The sequence below is a fragment of the Nematostella vectensis genome, chromosome 4 (assembly GCF_932526225.1).
Source record: "Nematostella vectensis chromosome 4, jaNemVect1.1, whole genome shotgun sequence".
NCBI lineage: Eukaryota > Metazoa > Cnidaria > Anthozoa > Actiniaria > Edwardsiidae > Nematostella > Nematostella vectensis.
This window is the reverse complement of record NC_064037.1, coordinates 16263159-16284537: the sequence shown is the minus strand read 5'-3', so window position 1 is coordinate 16284537 and position 21379 is coordinate 16263159. Positions and strand designations below refer to the sequence as shown.

Sequence of the window (21379 nt, the reverse complement as noted above, 5' to 3'; positions counted from 1 at the left end):
ATGACTTTGGCTTTATTCTATGGTGTTAGGTGTTATATTAGCGTGCCGTCTCCTAGCATACTTAGCGCAGAGTGCGGGCACGGGATTGGTATTTCCCACCTGCCTCGAGGCCAAGTCTAGGTTTCGGACTTCCCTTCTGGTCTAGGATAGCGCGCCTCTACTACAAGTGCGTAGGTTGTTATTGCACCCGGTAAGGGGGGCGGAGTATGTTGAGGTTATTCCTTTTCCCGGACTCTTCGCGCAGGTTGCGGCACCGGTGGGGGTAGGAAGGCTCGCCCGCTTTCCAGGATGCTTCCCGTGGGGGATATTGCGCACGTAGGCTGGTTGGGATATTAAATAATAATAATAAAAATAAAATAAAATAAAGAAAGAAAAATAAAAAATAGATAGATAGATAGATAGATAGATAGATAGATAGATAGATAGATAGATAGATAGATAGATAGATAGATAGATAGATAGATAGATAGATAGATAGATAGATAGATAGATAGATAGATAGATAGATAGATAGATAGATAGATAGATAGATAGATAGATAGATAGATAGATAGATAGATAGATAGATAGATAGATAGATAGATAGATAGATAGATAGATAGATAGATAGATAGATAGATAGATAGATAGATAGATAGATAGATAGATAGATAGATAGATAGATAGATGCTTCTAGGTTTGCCGTCCTCCAAGGCGGGACATTGCCGCGCACTCACGCACGTGGTTACTGCGCCCGCAGGATGTTAAGCCTTTCTCAAGCGGGGTGCTTCGCGCGGGATTGCTACTGCGCATGTGGGATGGTGAGGTCGCCCTTCTCCCAGGGTTCCTCGAGCAGGGCTGTCACTGCGCACGCGACTTTGTCCGGTCAAGTTTTCGCCCAGGAGGCGTCGCGCGGGGTTATTACTTCGCATACGGGATGGTAAGGTTCGCCCTTCGACTGTCGCCATGCGACTTGGTCCGGTCCGGTCTTCTTCTTGGATGCTTCGCGCAGGGTTGTTACTGCGCACGGTACTTGCTTCGGTTCAGTCTTCGCCCAGGATACTACTCGCTGGGTTGTTGCTGCGCGTGTGGGAAGGTAAGGTCGCCCTTCTCCCAGGATGCTTCGCGCAGGGTTATTACTGCGCATTCGGGATGGTTAGGTTCGCCCTTCTCCCAGGATGCTTCGCGCAGGGTTGTTACTGCGCATGCGACTTGGTCCGGTCCGGTCCGGTCTTTTTCTTGGATGCTACGCGCAGGGTTGTTACTGCGCAGGGTACTTGCTTCAGTTCAGTCTTCGCCCGGGAGGCTACGCGCAGGGAGGGTTATTACTGCGCATTAGATTCGCCCAACTCCCAGGATGCTTCGCGCAGGGTTGTCACTGCGCACGCGACTTGATCTGGTCTGGCCCTCCCACAGGATTCTTCGCGCAGGGTTTTTACCGCGCACGGTACTTGCTTCTTGTCATTCTTTGCCCAGAATACTACTCGCAGGATTGTTACTGCGCATGCGGGATGGTAAGGTTCCTCCTTCTCCCAGGATGCTTCGCGCCGGGTTGTTTCGGTGCATACGCGATGAAAGGTCGCTCTTGCGGGTTGTTTCGCGTAGGGTGTTGCTGCGCACGTGAGATAGTTCGTCATCCTTTTCCCAGGATGCTTCGCGTCGTTACTTTGCATGCGCGAGAGCAAGGTTTGCGTTTATCACAGGTCGCTTATTCGAACAGGGTGTTCAAGAAGAGTGTTTACAGCATGGCACATGCAGGTTGGTACGACCAGATCTGCTCTGAGGGGGGTTTGATCTACGCCCGCGTGGTGCTAAGGTTCACCACCATTCATCGAGCGATTCGACACCGCTCACGGGAGTCCACACTTCACCCAGGTTTACCAACTCCTAGGGTACTTCTATCTTCAAGGATCCTCTGAGCTCGCGGCAGGGGCCAGCTTGCCCCCTCCCCTCCTTTGTTTTCATCCTGCCTGCTCTAGTGGCTTTGGGAGTTGATGAGTGACTTTTTGTTGCAGCATTGCTCGCATCAGTCCCATCGGTGACGCCTCTAAAGCCCGACAGGTTCGCTGCACAGTTGATTAAACACCCCGATCAACACCTGGTGGCATATGTACTGGATGGTATACGCCATGGGCTTAGAGTAGGACTTGACGGGTCTTCAGCACTCCAGTCGAGCAAAAAGAATAAGCAATCTGCACAGGAGCACCCTTCGGTGGTCGACGATTATCTGGCGAATGAGGTATCGCTAGGTAGAGTGGCTGGGCCGTTTGCATACCCTCCATTCCCAAACCTACACATCAGCAAATTTGGGGTGATCCCTAAGAGCGGGCAGCCCGGGAAATGGCGTTTGATTGTCGACCTATCATCGCCTGAGGGCACTAGTTTGAATGACGGAATTGATCCTGAACAGTTTGCCTTGAACTATTTACGAGTCGACGATATCATTCGCATGGTAAACAAAATTCGGCCCGGGGGCTTTAATCGCAAAATTCGACGTCATGTCGGCATACCGGAACGTCCCAGTCCACCCCTCTGATCGTTATCTTTTGGGTATGAGATGGCGCGCACATTATTATGTTTATCTTGCATTGCCGTTCGGCCTCCGCTCCGCCCCATACATCTTCAATACAGTGGCCTCTATGGTGGAGTGGATTCTGGTAAACAATCACCAAGTGTCGGACATTATGCACTACCTTGACGATTTTATTTTGGCGGGCTCACCCGACTCTCCGAGGTGTGCGCGAGATCTGTCAGTGGCGCTACAGGTCTGCACCAATCTTGGCCTTCCTTTGCATCCGGGCAAGTGTGATGGCCCCTCTAGTATAGAACTAGATTCAGTCAACCGCGTAGCCCGGTTACCAGCAGACAAGTTGGCGAATCTACGCGCACTCATCAATAAGTGGTCTTGCCTAGATTGGTGCACCAGGCACGATTTAGAATCTTTAATCGGCCACCTTCATCACGCTGCTAAAGTATTGTGGCCTGGCCGGGCGTTCATCCGGCGCTTGATCGATCAACACCGATGCTTCAGACATGACAGACACCCAATTCGCATTAACAATGAAACTCGTCGCGACTTGGCGTGGTGGCAACAGTTCTTGGAATCTTGGAACGGTGTCAGCTTCTGGCTTTATTCTGGTTTAGAAGCGACTCCTACGGTTATCGTCACCTCTGACGCAGCAGGCGCCTTTGGCTATGGAGCTTATTTTGGGTCGGAGTGGTTTAATGGGCTCTGGTTCGCCTCTCAGACCTCGCAGTCAATAGCTTACAAGGAGCTCTTCCCTATTATTATCGCAGCGCATGTATGGGGACACGGATGGGGTAGGGGACATGTCCTTTTCAGGTCTGACAATGAAGCCGTGGTTCACATCGTTAACTCTACGACCTCGAAGGTTCCGTGCATCATGAAATTGCTGCGTAGGCTACTCATGTGGGCTGCGAGATGTGTTTTTTCTTTCGCTGCAGCCCATGTTCCAGGGATTGAAAATTCCCTAGCTGACGCTCTGTCCCGTTTCAATTGGCAGGAATTTCTGCTCTTGGCGCCTTGGGCTCGTCCTTCTCCTACTCCCATCTCGGCGTGGCTTCTGGCAGATATCTCTCACCCTTAGAAACAAGGTGCTGGCGGTTCATCTCCGAGGGACTTGCCCCGTCCACTCGTAAGTCGTATGCTACAGGTCAGCGGAAGTTTGTCAACTTTTGCGCGCAATTGGGAAAGCTCAACCCCTTGACCGGGTCTCCATGCCCGGCGGATGAGTGGACGCTTTGCTTGGTTGCGTCCTTTCTTGCGGATTTTGTTCAGCTGTCGTCAATCAAAGTTTACTTTTCTGGAGTTCGTGCTATGCACATTGAACAGGGGTTCCAGGACCCTCTTGCGGGCTGTTTACGACTCGAGAGAGTATTGAGGGGCATCAAAAGGGTTCGCGGTGTGAATCCCTCGTCCCGGTTACCGATTACCGATAAGGTAATGTATACTATCCACCGCCACCTGGACTTCAGGCTTCCAGACCACCTAATGTTTTGGGCTGCCTGCTGCCTCGCCTACTTTGGCTTTCTGAGAGCATCTGAGTTTACGGTAGACTCGTTGAACAGCTTCTCGTCACAGCGACACCTGCAGCCTCAGGACATTACCTTAGATTCCATGTCGGCTCCCATGTACATACGTGTCAACATCAAGGCCTCTAAGACTGACCCCTTTCGCAAAGGAACCTTCATCTATATTGGTAAAGCCAGACCTCCCCTGTGTGCGGTTGAGGCCATCCTAGCTTACTTGCACTTGAGAGGAGGTACACCGGGCCCTCTTTTTTTGTTGCAGTCGGGTCAGCCCTTGTCTCGGTCTATCCTGACGTCTTGGTTGCGACAGATTATGCGAGCAGCAGGTTTCGCCGGTGATTACTCCAGCCACAGATTCCGTATTGGTGCCGCCACCGTGGCGGCTAGGAATGGGCTCTCAGATCATCTGATCCAATCTCTTGGCCGTTGGTCTAGTGACGCGTATAAGGGCTACATCCGTACCCCCGTAGAGGCGTTAGCAGCCGCTTCTGCTAGTTTGGTTTAATAAAAGGTACTTCCTGTTCATTCTGTGGTTGGTACTTGGTTTTGTAGAGATCAGGAGGTCCCATGGTAGCCGAGCCACAGTCCCTCCTTTTCAACTGTTTCAAGCACCTGGTTGGCGGGCAGCTGTGGCCCGGTTGCCATGGTTCCCTGGGTAGCGCTTGGTCGGGCGACCAGTACGCGCTCCAATACCTAACCCCAACTTATCTGACGATGAGTTTAAATGTGTCTGAATGAAATTTAGACGAAGTTAAACCGAGTCACGGTCGCGCGCCCTGGGGCCGAATGCCGTCCCCTGGTCAGGAGAACGACCACCCCGCGCCTTTCTTGCACTGGCAGCGTTTCGAGTGAGGCTAACCTATATGATCCACGCTTTTTAGTCCCCACCCACCCTCCCAAAGCTAATGTTAAGTATATTCCACTGAGAAATCAGTGTGACGGGTATCCCTTGTGGCGGGGAGCTGTGGCCCGGTTGCCATGGTTCCCTGGGTAGCGCTTGGTCGGGCGACAAGTACGCGCTCCGATACCAAGCCCCAACTTATCTGACGATGAGTTTAAACTTAATTAGAATTTAATAATTCTACATACAAACCACATTCAGCTAATGAAGGGCCGCTTGGATGACTAATGTAGCTCCAAGGGAAAAGCGAACAGCGAACGAGGAATGGGGGTAGAAGCAAGACAGAGAGAAGAAAGGAAAACCATATCTTCATCGCAAAGTGAATGAAACTTATCTTGTGAATGCATATAGAGCGAATTTGTAGAGCTGGACGGACGGCAAAGGAGGGCGATGACCTCGTGGCTTGCGAGCTCATATGAGACTGAATTGCTAATGAGTTTTTTACTTACATATCCTGCTTCGAGTCCAGTGAGAATAGAAAATTAATCATAATAAATATTCGTTTGTATGTCCCTTCCCTTGTCATCAAAGCTATAGAGGCACCTCTCTTTAAAGGAACTTTGTTTTTCTCTTGGAATTGTGCAAAATCAAAAATGCAAGCTGGGACATTATTATCAAGAGCTCTGTATCATCGGTTCGTATCATCTGTTCTCTGTAAGAAACGATCGACTATAACCGATTTCCGATTCTTTCCAAAGAAGTGGTAAGCCTGTGCCCTAGCCTGCACAAGCCTGCCGTGTCAGCAGTTAATCGAAGGAAGCATGCGCTTATTGCAACAGCAGTTAATCGAAGGAAGCATGCGCTTATTGCAAAGCAAACAAATCCAAAATGGCGGCAGTTTTGAAGAAGTTAAAACCAATGTAAACAAACGCGCAATAAGGCAAGCGCTTTCAACGGTTTTTCCTAAATATCCATCTTTGTAAGATGCTATATAAACAAGTGGTAATCCGATTGTTTCTTTGTATAAAATGTTCTTCTCGAGAGTATAACTTTACGTAGATCTTTGTCTGGTTTACTGAGAAGAAGAGAAGACCGCTTTTGGTCATGCTTGGGTCATAAAGATTGATTGCTATTTATCTAATATGGCTGAGGCTGCATGTCTATCCTCGAAGGATGAAGAAAACAAAGACAGCAAAGCCAGACAGGACGGGGATGGATACGAGTCAAACGAAACGCCAGTGGTTCTAACATCAAATGGAAACGAGAAAACATCGAATGAGATGTCCGCCCAGGATCAAAATGACTCAGAAGAAAGCTCAAATATTTATGTCGTAGAGGGGGAAACTCACAAAGGCAACGCTGGGGAGAAAAAAGAAACGAGCGCGCGCGCAACTTTGGCGTCACAGAAGGATCTACGTCTACGTCAACAACTCCGACAACTTCAAAGCCAAGAGTTGATTCGCCGTATTTTACAGTCAACTGTTGTTGTACCGAATTATCTTACAAAAACTGCTAGTACTGCTGAAGGTGACGGTCAGGTGGTTAACGAAACGACAAAGGATAAAGAATCACTTCAGAAGCAAAACAATTTAGCTCAAGGCGGAAATAATAACTCGGGCGCCAAGGAAAAAGAAGACAAAGAGGACGAGGTAAAATCTGTGATTGAAAACTTTGTTCAAACACAAAAAAGTCCTCATAACAATGACCCAAGTGTGATAAAAAATATATCGAAAAGTTTTGAAGGCTCCAGTACTTTACAAGAAAAACATCCAATGCAGCCACCTTCAGCTTTTGTCTGTAGCATGTGTAGCTCACCACATACGGAAACAGCAACAAAGAGTGAGAAACAGTATGACAACACAACAAAAGACTGTGACTCCTTACAAAGCACCCAGGATGGATCTGTGAGTTCACTATCTCCAAATTCTGAAGAAGACCAAGAGAAAGGGAACTCATCTGCTCCTCAAACTATCACCACTAAGGGTAGGGAACCTCCTGATGTGTTGCAACTGAGTGAAAGATTGCAGCAGCAACCAAGCCATGAAACACTCGATGAGATATTGAAACTGCTTCAGAGTCAGGTGATGACAACCCAAAGCCAGCAACCAAAGGAGACACTATCACTCAGGCCACCTGTTATGCAGCAGACAAACACCCCTGATAGCTGTGTGATGGGAGAGGGTACTAACGATGTGTTGTGGAATCATCATCAGCAAATTACAATGATGGGGTAGGAAGTGATTTTATATTCTGACTGAATGTGTTTTTTATTCCCAGATGCATTTTTGCCTTGTTTAGAAAAGATGCCATATTTACAGGTGTATACAATGGCGGGTATAGGGGGGCGGTCTCCCCCACCCCACCCCCCACGTCATAGATGGTGTAAAATACAAATATTGGGGTCATTATGGTCAAAACTAACTATTGCATTCATTTTTCATTGGCACCCATGGCTGTAGAAAGATAAAAAAGATTCTATTTAAGTGCCAAAGCCACTAAATGCAAATTCAAGCCTATAGGATAAATCTACTTATATTTAACTGAAAAGAATACAGAAAACCTTAAAAAAAACTTTTTAGGCCAAAATGGGCAAAAAGACCCCACTATTTGCATCTGCAGCTATTCTACGCCAAACTTTGTGTTTTATACAAAAAAGGAAGAAAATAAAGAGACACCCTATGAAGACAGAGCAAAAAATGGCAAGTTTTCCCATAATAAATTCTGGTTAACTTTGGTAAGCTTGAATTTTTGTATTGAGGTTCCTTATGTTATGTAAACCAACATATCAAAAGTATTTTTTTCTAATGGATTCGTCTTCCAGATTTAAGGCTTGAAGTGCAATTTTCAAATGTTCAAAGTATGAATCCTCCTTGTTTTTAGGGAGAAGTTTGGCTCTGATCAGAAATTAAGCCAACTTTGCTCGCTAGTATCTAAATTTCATATCCTCTTAATTTCTGTAAAATTTGGAATTAAGCTTTTGGTCAGAGGAACTCCTTGTATGCAGAATCTTAAGCTTATATATTGAGAATTGGAAAATTTTATGCCATTTTTTTTCCTCTGTCCCCTATAAAACGGTTATCCTTAAAGTGGGTTTACTGTATTATATTTTTCAATTTTATTTGTAGGTTGCTTTTTACTCCATCTATCATCTTTTTTCTCTGCCGAGAAGCAAAAAATTGCCATAAAACTGAATGGGTCTGGTTGACATTACATTATAAAATCACCTAAAAGTAAAATCTAACTGATTTATTTCCTCAAAATCTCCAGAGCACAACCCAACCTTCGTGAGAAGCACTCTCGACAACTAGCAGACATGAGAGACTACTATGAAGGTGAGATGATGAAATTACGGGATCAGCTTGAGATGCTGCGAGGAAACATGTCTGTCCTGCAAGAGGCAGTTCCTGTGAAAATGCTGGAAGCCGCCAATCATAGACTGGAGGCCCGTTGTAACCTGATGGAGGAAATAGCTGCTGATCTGAAGGCTAAATACACCAAACTGAACCAACACACCCAGGAAGTGGAGGTGACTTGTAATGAGTTGAGGCAGACAAATGAAGCTCTTGAGATGAGGTGCCTCTTGTTACAAAAGTCAAACCAGGAACTGGACGACAAAGCCAAAACTCTAGAGGATAATAACCGGATCATGGAATCCAAGGTGTTACATTTGAATCAGGCAAATGAGAATGCCTATAAGTCCTGTCGTCAACTGGAAGAGGGAAACAAACACTTTGAAAAGACCTGTAAGAATATTGAGGAATTGAAGAACAAGATGGAAACCCGCTACAGGAAGTGCAAGGAGGATAACTTGAAGTTGACTGGAGACGTCAAGGACTTGCAGGAGTCTCTCCTCTCTGTCAACAAGTAAGAAAAGGAGCTTTTTGTAGTCAGAACTAATATCCTATTCAACAATAGATACTGTAGCATAAAAAAAGACAATGTTAATGGCATCAAGAATTGTGCATAACCCCACAAATATTCCAAAACAAACATTGATATCCATGACTACAAATTATGTAGAAAATAAAAATATGCGAAACGCTGTTCTATATTTGCCATCATGCCTGTTCTTTAGCAATTTGTGGGTTGCATGCCCTGTTCTGATGCTGTTTGCATTGACTTGCTAAGCTCTCTAATATTATGTTCTTCAAGTTGACATTGTGTGGAACACATAGTAAAACAAAGTTGATGCTTAATATGTCCTTAAAATGAACAATCATCATCCTGCACTTCTCTCCCATAAACCAGGAATCAACAAGAACTTGAGGACAGTATATCAACCCTAGAGAGAGAAAAGGTATGACCATATACACCAGACAAATTTTTTTACAAAACAGCATTTTTCAAAAAAAATCCAGAAAGCAAACAAGAATAGCGTATGTTTTAAAAATGGTATGTTTATTGCTTACCAAACAATGATGAGAGATTTCACAAGCTTATTTCAGGTGGAGATATTTTATGTCAGGATTAATATCCAAACAAATTTATGAATTCTTGGAAATGCAGAGAGACTGGATGATGAAGCTAGATGCTTCACAAAAGATGTCTGAAGCTACACAGAAGAGATATGCAGAACAGAAGGCAGACTTAGAAAAGAAGCAGACAACACTGAATAAGATGGAGGAACAGATGGGGAAGCTCTCCACCTCCTTGGATGCCACTTCCAAGGTACCACACACTGCTGACTGGTATAATATTAGAAAGGCTTGTTTACCGGACACTCCTGACTGGTATAATATTAGAAAGGCTTGTTTACCACACACTCCTGACTGGTATAATATTTGAAAGGCTTGTTTACCGGACACTCCTGACTGGTATAATATTAGAAAGGCTTGTTTACCACACACTCCTGACTGGTATAATATTTGAAAGGCTTGTTTACCGCACACTCCTGACTGGTATAATATTAGAAAGGCTTGTTTACCACACACTCCCGACTGGTATAATATTTGAAAGGCTTGTTTACCGCACACTCCTGACTGGTATAATATTTGAAAGGCTTGTTTACCACACACTCCTGACTGGTATAATATTAGAAAGGCTTGTTTACCGGACACTCCTGACTGGTATAATATTAGAAAGGCTTGTTTACCACACACTCCTGACTGGTATAATATTTGAAAGGCTTGTTTACCGGACACTCCTGACTGGTATAATATTAGAAAGGCTTGTTTACCACACACTCCTGACTGGTATAATATTTGAAAGGCTTGTTTACCGCACACTCCTGACTGGTATAATATTAGAAAGGCTTGTTTACCACACACTCCCGACTGGTATAATATTTGAAAGGCTTGTTTACCGCACACTCCTGACTGGTAAAATATTTGAAAGGCTTGTTTACCACACACTCCTGACTGGTATAATATTAGAAAGGCTTGTTTACCGGACACTCCTGACTGGTATAATATTAGAAAGGCTTGTTTACCACACACTCCTGACTGGTATAATATTAGAAAGGCTTGTTTACCGGACACTCCTGACTGGTATAATATTAGAAAGGCTTGTTTACCACACACTCCTGACTGGTATAATATTTGAAAGGCTTGTTTACCGCACACTCCTGACTGGTATAATATTAGAAAGGCTTGTTTACCACACACTCCCGACTGGTATAATATTTGAAAGGCTTGTTTACCGCACACTCCTGACTGGTATAATATTTGAAAGGCTTGTTTACCACACACTCCTGACTGGTATAATTTTTGAAAGGCTTGTTTACCTCACACTCCTGACTGGTATAATATTTGAAAGGCTTGTTTACCACACACTCCTGACTGGTATAATATTTGAAAGGCTTGTTTACCGCACACTCCTGACTGGTATAATATTTGAAAGGCTTGTTTACCACACACTCCTGACTGGTATAATATTTGGAAGGCTTGTTTACCACACACTCCCGACTGGTATAATATTTGAAAGGCTTGTTTACCACACACTCCCGACTGGTATAAAATTTGAAAGGCTTGTTTACCACACACTCCTGACTGGTATAATATTTGAAAGGCTTGTTTACCGCACACTCCTGACTGGTATAATATTTGAAAGGCTTGTTTACCACGCACTCCTGACTGGTATAATATTTGAAAGGCTTGTTTACCTCACACTCCTGACTGGTATAATATTTGAAAGGCTTGTTTACCACACACTCCTGACTGGTATAATATTTGGAAGGCTTGTTTACCGCACACTCCTGACTGGTATAATATTTGAAAGGCTTGTTTACCACACACTCCTGACTGGTATAATATTTGGAAGGCTTGTTTACCACACACTCTCGACTGGTATAATATTTGAAAGGCTTGTTTACCACACACTCCCGACTGGTATAAAATTTGAAAGGCTTGTTTACCGCACACTCCTGACTGGTATAATATTTGAAAGGCTTGTTTACCACACACTCCTGACTGGTATAATATTTGGAAGGCTTGTTTACCACACACTCCCGACTGGTATAATATTTGAAAGGCTTGTTTACCACACCCTCCTGACTGGTAAAATATTTGAAAGGCTTGTTTACCACACACTCCTGACTGGTATAATATTTGGAAGGCTTGTTTACCGCACACTCCTGACTGGTATAATATTATATTTTTAGTTGATTTAGCCCTTTATTATTTCATCAGGCCAAATCAGAGCTAGAGAAGAATGCAGAAAGAGACAAAGAACTTCTCAAAAGGGTTAGCACCTTGTGGGTTTATCTTTGCAGATTGTGTTTCTGATAAATCCTTTAACCTTCTTGTTTGCTATTTTCTTTGTGTAGCTTCTTGTTGAATATGATGCACTGGCCAAAGAACACAATCAGACTAAGGTTTGTATAGGAGGAATGCAAGCTAAAACTTCAGGTTCTTTATAGATAGAACTGGGATTGAGAACTCTACCAATATCTTTTATAATATATATTTGTTAGTCTTTTGTCTTTCTGAGCTGACTATATGTTGTGTCAAACAGGCCAATGTAGATTCCTGGGCAGAGAAAGTCAACTCTTCACAAGATGAGGTGGACAGTCTTCGTGGGTGAGTGCAAGCATCCAAACATCAAAACCATCAAAACTCCAGGCATACACACACTGTCCTCAGTATAATGGGATCTCTATCAGTAAGATGGCAGCTTGTTCAAGAGAAATAAGAGTAGGCTATGTGAGACACATGTTTAGATATTCAGCAGACTTTTGCTGACTTCTTTTGGCTTGACCAACATTCAAACCTATAAGACCATTGCTTACACATTCAAACCTATAAGACCATGGTTTACACATTCAAACCTATAAGGCCATGGTTAACACATTCAAACCTATAAGACCATGGTAAACACATTCAAACCTATGAGACCATGGCTTACAGTTTCAAGCCTATGAGACCATTGCTTACACATTCATACCTATAAGACCATGGTTTACACATTCAAACCTATAAGACCATGGCTGAAATATTCAAACCTATAAGACCATGGTTAACACATTCAAACCTATGAGACCATTGCTTACACATTCAAACCTATAAGACCATGGTTAACACATTCAAACCTATAAGACCATGGTTAACACATTCAAACCTATAAGACCATGGTTAACACATTCAAACCTATAAGACCATGGTTAACACATTCAAACCTATAAGACCATGGTTAACACATTCAAACCTATAAGACCATGGCTGAAACATTCAAACCTATAAGACCGTGGCTTACACATTCAAACCTATGAGACCATGGCTGAAACATTCAAACCTATAAGACCATGGTTAACACATTCAAACCTATTAGACCATTGCTTACACATTCAAACCTATAAGACCATGGTTAACACATTCAAACCTATAAGACCATGGTTAACACATTCAAACCTATAAGACCATGCTTACCACATTCAAACCTATAAGACCATGGCTTACACATTCAAACCTATAAGACAATGGTTAACACATTCAAACCTATAAGACCATGGTTAACACATTCAAACCTATAAGACCATGGCTTACACATTCAAACCTATGAGACCATGGTTAACACATTCAAACCTATAAGACCGTGGCTTACACATTCAAACCTATAAGACCGTGGCTTACACATTCAAACCTATAAGTCTATGGTTAACACATTCAAACCTATAAGACCATGGTTAACACATTCAAACCTATGAGACCATGCTTACCACATTCAAACCTTTAAGACCATGGCTTACACTTTCAAACCTATAAGACCATGGCTGAAACATTCAAACCTATAAGACCATGGTTTACACATTCAAACCTATAAGACCGTGGTTAACACATTCAAACCTATAAGACCATGGTTAACACATTCAAACCTATAAGACCATGGTTAACACATTCAAACCTATAAGACCATGGTTAACACATTCAAACCTATAAGACCATGGTTAACACATTCAAACCTATAAGACCATAGTAACACATTCAAACTTATAAGACCATGGTTAACACATTCAAACTTATAAGACCATGGTTAACACATTCAAACCTATAAGACCATGGTTAACACATTCAAACCTATAAGACCATGGTTAACACATTCAAACCTATAAGACCGTGGCTAACACATTCAAACCTATAAGACCATGGTTAACACATTCAAACCTATAAGACCATGGTTAACACATTCAAACCTATAAGACCATGGTTAACACATTCAAACCTATAAGACCGTGGCTAACACATTCAAACCTATAAGACCATGGTTAACACATTCAAACCTATAAGTCCATGGTTAACACATTCAAACCTATAAGACCATGGTTAACACTTTCAAACCTATAAGACCATGGTTAACACATTCAAACCTATAAGACTGTGGCTAACACATTCAAACCTATAAGACCATGGTTAACACATTCAAACCTATAAGTCCATGGTTAACACATTCAAACCTATAAGACTATGGTTAACACTTTCAAACCTATAAGACCATGGTAAACACATTCAAACCTATGAGACCATGGTTAACACATTCAAACCTATAAGACCATGGTTAACACATTCAAACCTATAAGTCTATGGAACAGGAGATAATTAACTGTAGTCTAAGCTTAACATATATGTACACTACTCTGTCTTGTGTAGAACCATAACAAAGCTGATTCGACGTAATACCACTCTGGAGGACTCTCTGAGAGAGGCACTGGCTCAGCAACTTGGGTAATGTACATCTACTACTGGTAGCCTAACTCAAAATGTTAGCTGAATAACTTTCATGATAATTTCAAGGTTGCTATGATAAGAAAGGGAATTGTACAGCACCTTGCCTAATGATACGGGCGGCCCAGTGTGTTAGCGCATCAGCATATGAGGCCTCTCACCTCTGCTGAAACAGGTTCGATTCCCGGTCGAGACATGGATACCATCTTTCTGTTTCTCGGCCCTGAATTTGACTTGTTGAACCTATGTGAGCTTTCTAGAAGCTTGTGTTACCTCAGTTCTAAGATACAGTAAAACATACATACGGTATAGGTTTTTTAATGTAAAGCGCCATTGATTTTTAGGAAATGGCGCTATATAAATCATTTTTTTTTAAATCACTACTGGTAGCTAAACTCGCATGGTAATTTTATGGTTACTATGATAAGAAAGCCACGTGCCAGCACCTTGGGTAATGTTCTACTACTACATATATTTATCTTATGTAAATAGGATGTGATGTGATGGAATCGACCAACAGTTAAACTCTTCAGCACCAATAACTTAGTGGAGAATGCTGGCTGTAAGCTGGCTAGGGGTGAATCTCATATAAGTTTGCGCCATACAAATAATAGATTTCACATGTTTAACAGATCATCAGGCAAGTCTGAGTACACCCCACCCTCAGCGCGCAAGACATGGGGTACCCCAGTCGCACTAAGGGCTGAGCACTCTGACCCAGGGCAAAGGTCCTTGTTGTTGGACTATGACATCCCAAGTAGAGGCCCTCGAACGAGCTCACCAGCCAAATCTGAGCACACGTCACACTCAGGGCACAGTGACGTGTCACACATCTCCAACAGTAGTGTGATGACACAGAAGGTGCCACAAGGGCCGAGTGGAAAGGTCACAACATCTCCTAATGGGTAAGTCATGCAAGCTGTATGATCATCAATGCAGCAAAAGGGAGCACACACACACACACACTGCACACTGGCACAGCAGACATCAGTATACAAGACAAATACCACCTATACTTGTGCTGTTGCTTGTGTTTTTTATTCATATTTCTTTACTATCAGCTATTCCTCTTAAGCTAGTTTCAATGGTCTCCTACTTTTCAGCATCAAATTTGAGATTCCTTGGGAAACTAGCAAATCCTCTCCATCCAAGTCGCCGGTAAAGCGTAACCTTGCCAAAGCTTACAGTCCTGACAAGTCTAGTAGCAAAACACCAGGCAACTTGGTACTTAAAAAATCCGATCTTGTCACGCGTTTCGATGTGGTGTTTGAAGACACCAACTCAGGACAGGAAGTGACCCGGTCCCATACTGGAAGGACTAGTCGTGCTTCAGGGGAATCACCAACCTCCATCTACGTCTCGAGCCCTGGAACGAACATGTCGGAGTCCACACCCACTGCTGGGCAGCGGTTAGTGAGTGGTGCAGCCGAGGCGGCGCTCAATGCCTTGAGGACTGGACGTGTGACATCTCAAGCCGAGTGGGAGACTGGAGAAAATTCAAAGAAAAACAGAGAGCGGAGTCGTGAGAGAAAGTCTAGTGGTAAATCAGTAAGTATGGTAACCATGGTAATCAGGTCTTACTTGGGGAGAGGGGATGTCTAAGTTTGGTGTCTCTTTTTGCTTGAAATGTAAAACATGTAAAACAAGAAAGCAGCCTCATCTTTAGCAAAACAAATCGCGTCATTCCAGAAAAAAAACATACCCTCTCCTCCTTCTAGAAGGGGTTGTTATAGATATTTTGCGGATAATGATAGTGATGGTATGTTTAATTTTAAGCTTTTGCAGCTTTGATTTAACTGAATTCCGGCATTTCAATTAAAAAAAGCTGTTTTTCCAGCTTACTTTTATTCATTTGTTTAGTATTTTGTTTGTTTGGTTGATTTTATTAGGACAAAAAGATATAGGCATATGAAACAATAAAGAAAAAAGATGAGGTCTAACTGACGGACTCGACGTAATAATTTAGCGCATCAAACATAGTACTTAAATTCTTAAATAATGATATGGAAAAAAGGTCAGAGGTTTTGAGAGTTGTCTGCAGGGTAGAGTTAATGAAAGGCTTCCGCGCTTTTGTAGGCTGTGCTTGTTTAGTTCCATGGAATGTTTTTCACATCCAGATATTAACTCTTTCTATCACAGAGTGAGACTTCCTCTGAAAAACGTGATGAAGTTGTCCACAGACTGGAGCGCAAGTTTTCAAGCCTGACCGAGGAGCGGAAAAGGGTAAATAATTCATGATATACCGCGTTTCCATCCACACCTAAAGAAGTGGGAAGCTCACCTTGTGAAAACCTTCTAAAACACGATTCGAACAAGCTGATTTGAAAACAATCTATTATAGTTATCATGTCTCCCACCAACATTAAAACATTAGGCTTAAGTAAGGAGATTTTTGGACAGAGAAATGGAGACACCTATAACTCCCTCACTATGTTATATCAAGACCTAAGTAAAAGTTTAGGGATAACAGCGCCTTTTCAAGAGATGAAACATTTATCGCTAGGATTTTGACAACAGTCAAAGAAAGGATTTTGCTGAAACGTGAGCCTGGAGACATTTCGCGCCAACCTGATTTATTCTTAAACACGGGGTTCCGCTATAAAATGGAAAGCTTCTCCCATCCCCGGGCTCAAATTTGCAATTATAATCAGAACACGGCCACGCTAGCTGTCACAAATTACAAGTCTCCTGTAAAATTGCTATCTCTGAGTCTAAGTCGGCTGGAATAAAATTATTTTTGAACAGGTAACAAGACAGTTGTCTTAAGAGATTGATAAATTAGTTATTTGCTATCAACTCACGTTTTCGGTGCAAAATTTTAAATTTTGCGCTATCCATTATCTAGCGCACCTGCATAAATTATTATCGCGCTGTGATAGAAATGCTCGTATTTTAGAGCGCACACAGCTTGGTATAGCATTATTTTATGATAGAAACATTTTTAGATGAACAACTCTAGGAATGATATTTATTTTGGTTTTGAATATGAAATTTGAATTTAGCGCTCAGAGCAATTGTCCTGACATGTTGACTCATTGACGGCTGATTGATAACTGATTGTTCTTGAGCCCGGGGGTGGGAGGAGCTTTCCCTTTTATAGCGGAACCTCGTGTTTAATTGTCTTCTTGTAACTCATTTCCATTTGCTATTAAGTTCCAGTCCACAAATTTAGTCATGTAACTATCTTTATCTATCATTTGTCCTTCACCTTGAGTCCACCCTTTAGTCATTGTGTAACTATCATGTCCATTTGTCCTTGAGTCCACCCTTTAGTCATTGTGTATCTATCATGTCCATTTGTCCTTGAGTCCACCCTTAGTCATTGTGTATCTATCATGTCCATTTGTCCTTGAGTCCACCCTTTAGTCATTGTGTATCTATCATGTCCATTTGTCCTTGAGTCCACCCTTTAGTCATTGTGTATCTATCATGTCCATTTGTCCTTGAGTCCACCCCTTTAGTCATTGTGTAGCTATCTTGCCCATTTGTCCTTTAGCTTGAGTCCACCACCCCTTTAGTCATCGTGTAACCATCGTGTCAATTTGTCCTTCAGCTTGAGTCCACTTTAAGCCGCATCCCTGGTCATCGCATCACCAAACGATCCAAGGACGACAAGGTACTTATTTGCCTTATTTGTTCGCACACATAGTTTCTTTTCAACTTTTGGTTTCGGGTAAATATACATATCTCTGCCAAAGTTCCATTTTAATTTATGTGCTGCACGTCGTTGAAAACTGTCAATTTCACGCCCTTTAAATATGATGTTGTTCGACTCGGGCTCGAACAGACAGAGCAGCAACTTGAGAAAATAAATCTTAGACACGTAGATCTGACTTCCATGACGTGTTGTTTCTATGCTATGAAACCCTATACAAATGAGACGTCCATCTCAGTAGTGAATTAATTCCGTTAGAAAGGATCATGGTAAGAGCTATGCAATAGCTCTTCGGCCCGGACACAATGAATTTCAGTCAAATTCTAATATTAACTTATGGGCCTTTGTGGGAGACTTAGATTCAAAGGAAATGACCACATACTGTCAATAAACATAGTTTTCAATAAAATATTGCCTATTATTTTAACAAGGCATTGACATCTTAAAGTTCAACTGTTTGTAGACAATAAAAAGCCAACAATAAACACAGACTCCAGACATGCGCAGTACCATGACGCTGCCCTTTAAATTCATTCTACAACTAAAACAGCTCGATTCTATTTTAGGAGGAACAGATAATACAGGGAAAGTTGAATTTTTAAAAATGATGAAGTTTTTGTCGTTTCAAAACAACTATGTTTGGAATGTGGATTTGAAAAAAGTGTCGAAATGCAGTAACCCTTTTTCCAATAATCTATGGATTTTTTGTGCTGTCCTTGATAGGTTTCCTTTGTTTCAGGAATTTCTGGAGAAAAGGCTGGATGAAGTTGTCCGAGATATCGGATCTGTCCGGATGCAATTGCGTCGCCACCACGCCCTCTAAGACCCATGGGAAAACGAAAATATTCGTGAAAGTAGTCTTAATATTTCGGCAGATGGCCTAGCTCTTGAAGAAATTCATTGTCGCGTTTTATTGGAGCTGATAAATTTTTATACATTTTTATACATAAACTTTATTAGACAGAGTAGATTTGACAGAGTACATGATGCGGTATTTATAGCCTTATCTGATATTTATACAAGATGACAAGGATAATCACTCTTAGTAAAGTGACCCAGTGTTGTTCATATACTTGCTGTTGTTAGAATGTTTTTTTTTTCCAAGTATATTCTGGATAATTGCTATACGGCTTCTGAGATACACCTATTTCAATAAAGGTTGTCAGTGCAAATGGCAAATGGCGATTGGCAGATGGCAGTTCTACGGCCAAAAGTAACCATGCGTCTCGAAGAATATGGATAAATCAAAACAATTATCCATTAAAGGTTACCAATGCTTGGCTCTGACATTGCTGGACTTTATTGAACACCTTTAATTTTACGAATAATTAGTACCCATAAGCCATTCACCATTCGCCATTTGCATTGACAACCTTATGTGAAATAGGTGTATACGGGTTTTACAAGGAGAGGTGGTAGCTCTTGGTCCATGTAGGACAAGTATAGGTGGTGGTGCTTGGTCCATGTGGGACAAGTAGAGGTGGTGGCGCTTGGTCCATGTGGGACAAGTAGAGGTGGTGGCTCTTGGTCTGTGTGGGACAAGTACAGGTGATGGCGTTAGGTCCATGTGGGACAAGTATAGGTGGTGACCCTCGGTCCATGTGGGACAAGTAGAGGTGGTTGCGCTTGGTCCATGTGGGACAAGTAGAGGTGGTGGCGCTTGGTCCATGTGGGACAAGTATAGGTGGTGACCCTCGGTCCATGTGGGACAAGTAGAGGTGGTGGCTTTTGGTCCATGTGGGACAAGTAGAGGTGGTGGCTCTTGGTCCATGTGGGACAAGTAGAGGTGGTGGCTCTTGGTCCATGTGGGACAAGTAGAATTGGTGGCTCTTGGTCCATGTGGGACAAGTATAGGTGGTGGCTCTTGGTCCATGTGGGACAAGTATAGGTGGTGGCTCTTGGTTCATGTGGGACAAGTAGAGATGGTGGCTCTTGGTCCATGTGGGACAAGTAGAATTGGGCAAAGAGAGGTGGTGGCCCTTGGTCCACGTGGGACAAGTATAGGTGGTAAGTCTTGGTTCATTTGCCATAACCAGGCGCGTACACAGGATTGACTCAGGGGAGGGAGGGTGCAGTCATAGGTGCTATATGGGAAGAGCATATTTTGGCGCCAAGAGGGGTGCATGTGCATCCTGCGCACCCACCTGTGTACGCGCCTGATAACGATATGGAAAGGAATAAATTTTATCAAAATATTGTATTGAAACCATTGATATAACGATATTTTGGGAAATTATATTAGTAAGTGCCAGGGATAATTTTCCCCTATCATTAGATTATTTCAATGCAGTGCGCAATCACTGGCAATGCCTGTGTTTTTATTTACTTTTATTTTATTATTTATTTGATACCCATGAAGCACCGTGGGTGCAACGATACAACAACAACACTTGTAAATCCCGCGCTCTGATTGGTCAAGGAATCATGTGTTCGCTCCCATGAAACTAAATTGTAAATTAAGAAAACATTTTAATTGTTGCATTGTGCGTCGGCATCTCGTTGCGTACTTTTTTTGTTCATGACACCCTGTGACATCATCTGTGCATTATTAGACGCGTACGCACACAAAAATGAGATATTTGTTATGATTTCTATTTGTCAATGCTGAACACGACATATAAACCCATGTTGTATACAGTACACAATACACCAGACATGAAAAGTAACTTTTCTTTCTAGTTATTAACCGTTTTTCAGAATTTTGACAAAACATTTGAGTGATCTTTCAATTAAATTTTCACTGGATTTTGTTGCTATTTGCCAAGAGGGGAAAAACTGTCCCCTGTCATTATATACTTTTAATACAATGCGCTGTTTTGGGTGGTATTTCGCAGCCCTGGCAAATGTCACAAAAAGTCTGCCAGGAAAATGAATTTATTTTCAGTATTAATGAGATTGTTGTTGTTTCTTTTGTTTTCTTTTCGGTCACATGACTTTAGTATGTACTTATTATGCAGTTTTTGGCGTCATGTTTTTCACTTGACACCTTCCAGCTCACTGAACTAGTTGTGTCCTTAGATCGATATTATATTTTTGCCAATTATATTTAGTAATGCATTTCAACTGATGGATTTACGCCTAGACTGTTTTCTTATTGTTCTGCTAATATTGGAAGCTTCGCTTCTCGGCCAACTGTTTATTTTTCGGACCATTTCTCATTCTTGGACATTATCCACCGATATCCCAGCCGCCAGAAGGGGTTTATTTACTAATTAACCGCCTATACTGATATTACTGTTATTATTCAATAAACTAAACCAGCTGGATGGCTATCCCCCTACATGTTTTCTCTCTTATTTCATTTTATAGACAACTAGACCCTGCGCGCAGGGTTGACTGGGATACCTGAGATCTGCAACTTGTTTGTGTGACATGTATGACAAAGATTTTACTGCCGACTTTGGATATAATAAAAAAATTTATAATCTTGTTTTTTATTGTAAATGCCATATCACAACACTGATTGGGGCAAGAAAGGTAAAAGCATCATCTCTTCAGGTGGGGGAAAGAGTAAGAGAGATAAAGTGATAGAGACGCTTCGCTTTATGTAACGTGAGTATACTATCTCTTAATGCACAAAATTTGTTCCCTTATCGGGTTGTAAAGATCTTGAAACTTGTATAAATCTTTTTAGATTATATGAAGAGTACATTGCAGTAATTTCCGATCATTACACGCAATAAAACAAGCTTTATAGGT

The 21379-nt window shown here is 42.3% G+C and overlaps 2 protein-coding genes across 2 annotated transcripts; both read left to right on the top strand.

The window, feature by feature from the left end:
- The first annotated feature begins 2618 nt into the window (after nt 1-2618).
- On the top strand, nt 2619-5548 carry LOC116619123. The gene is made up of 2 exons (XM_032383533.2): nt 2619-3300; nt 3504-5548. Exons 1-2 carry the CDS (start codon nt 2619-2621, stop codon nt 4532-4534), a joined length of 1713 nt encoding a protein of 570 aa, XP_032239424.2. The 3' UTR covers nt 4535-5548.
- Nucleotides 5549-5722: 174 nt separating this feature from the next.
- LOC116619140 (M-phase phosphoprotein 9-like) lies at nt 5723-18752 on the top strand. The gene is made up of 13 exons (XM_032383557.2): nt 5723-7100; nt 8138-8734; nt 9119-9167; nt 9377-9538; nt 11497-11550; nt 11634-11681; nt 11822-11886; nt 13951-14025; nt 14658-14930; nt 15129-15573; nt 16165-16248; nt 17579-17641; nt 18420-18752. Exons 1-13 carry the CDS (start codon nt 6013-6015, stop codon nt 18501-18503), a joined length of 3087 nt encoding a protein of 1028 aa, XP_032239448.2. The 5' UTR covers nt 5723-6012; the 3' UTR covers nt 18504-18752.
- The last annotated feature ends 2627 nt before the right edge of the window (nt 18753-21379 follow it).

Bases quoted from the DNA above. Each gene is read 5' to 3' on its own strand.
- LOC116619123 (XM_032383533.2), top strand. From the start codon at position 2,619: ATGGTGGAGTGGATTCTGGTAAACAATCACCAAGTGTCGGACATTATG. The intron at 3,301-3,503 runs GTAGGGGACATG...TTCAATTGGCAG, and splicing joins TGTATGGGGACACGGATGGG to GAATTTCTGCTCTTGGCGCC.
- LOC116619140 (XM_032383557.2), top strand. From the start codon at position 6,013: ATGGCTGAGGCTGCATGTCTATCCTCGAAGGATGAAGAAAACAAAGAC. The intron at 8,735-9,118 runs GTAAGAAAAGGA...CCCATAAACCAG, and splicing joins TCTCTCCTCTCTGTCAACAA to GAATCAACAAGAACTTGAGG. The intron at 9,539-11,496 runs GTACCACACACT...TTATTTCATCAG, and splicing joins CCTTGGATGCCACTTCCAAG to GCCAAATCAGAGCTAGAGAA.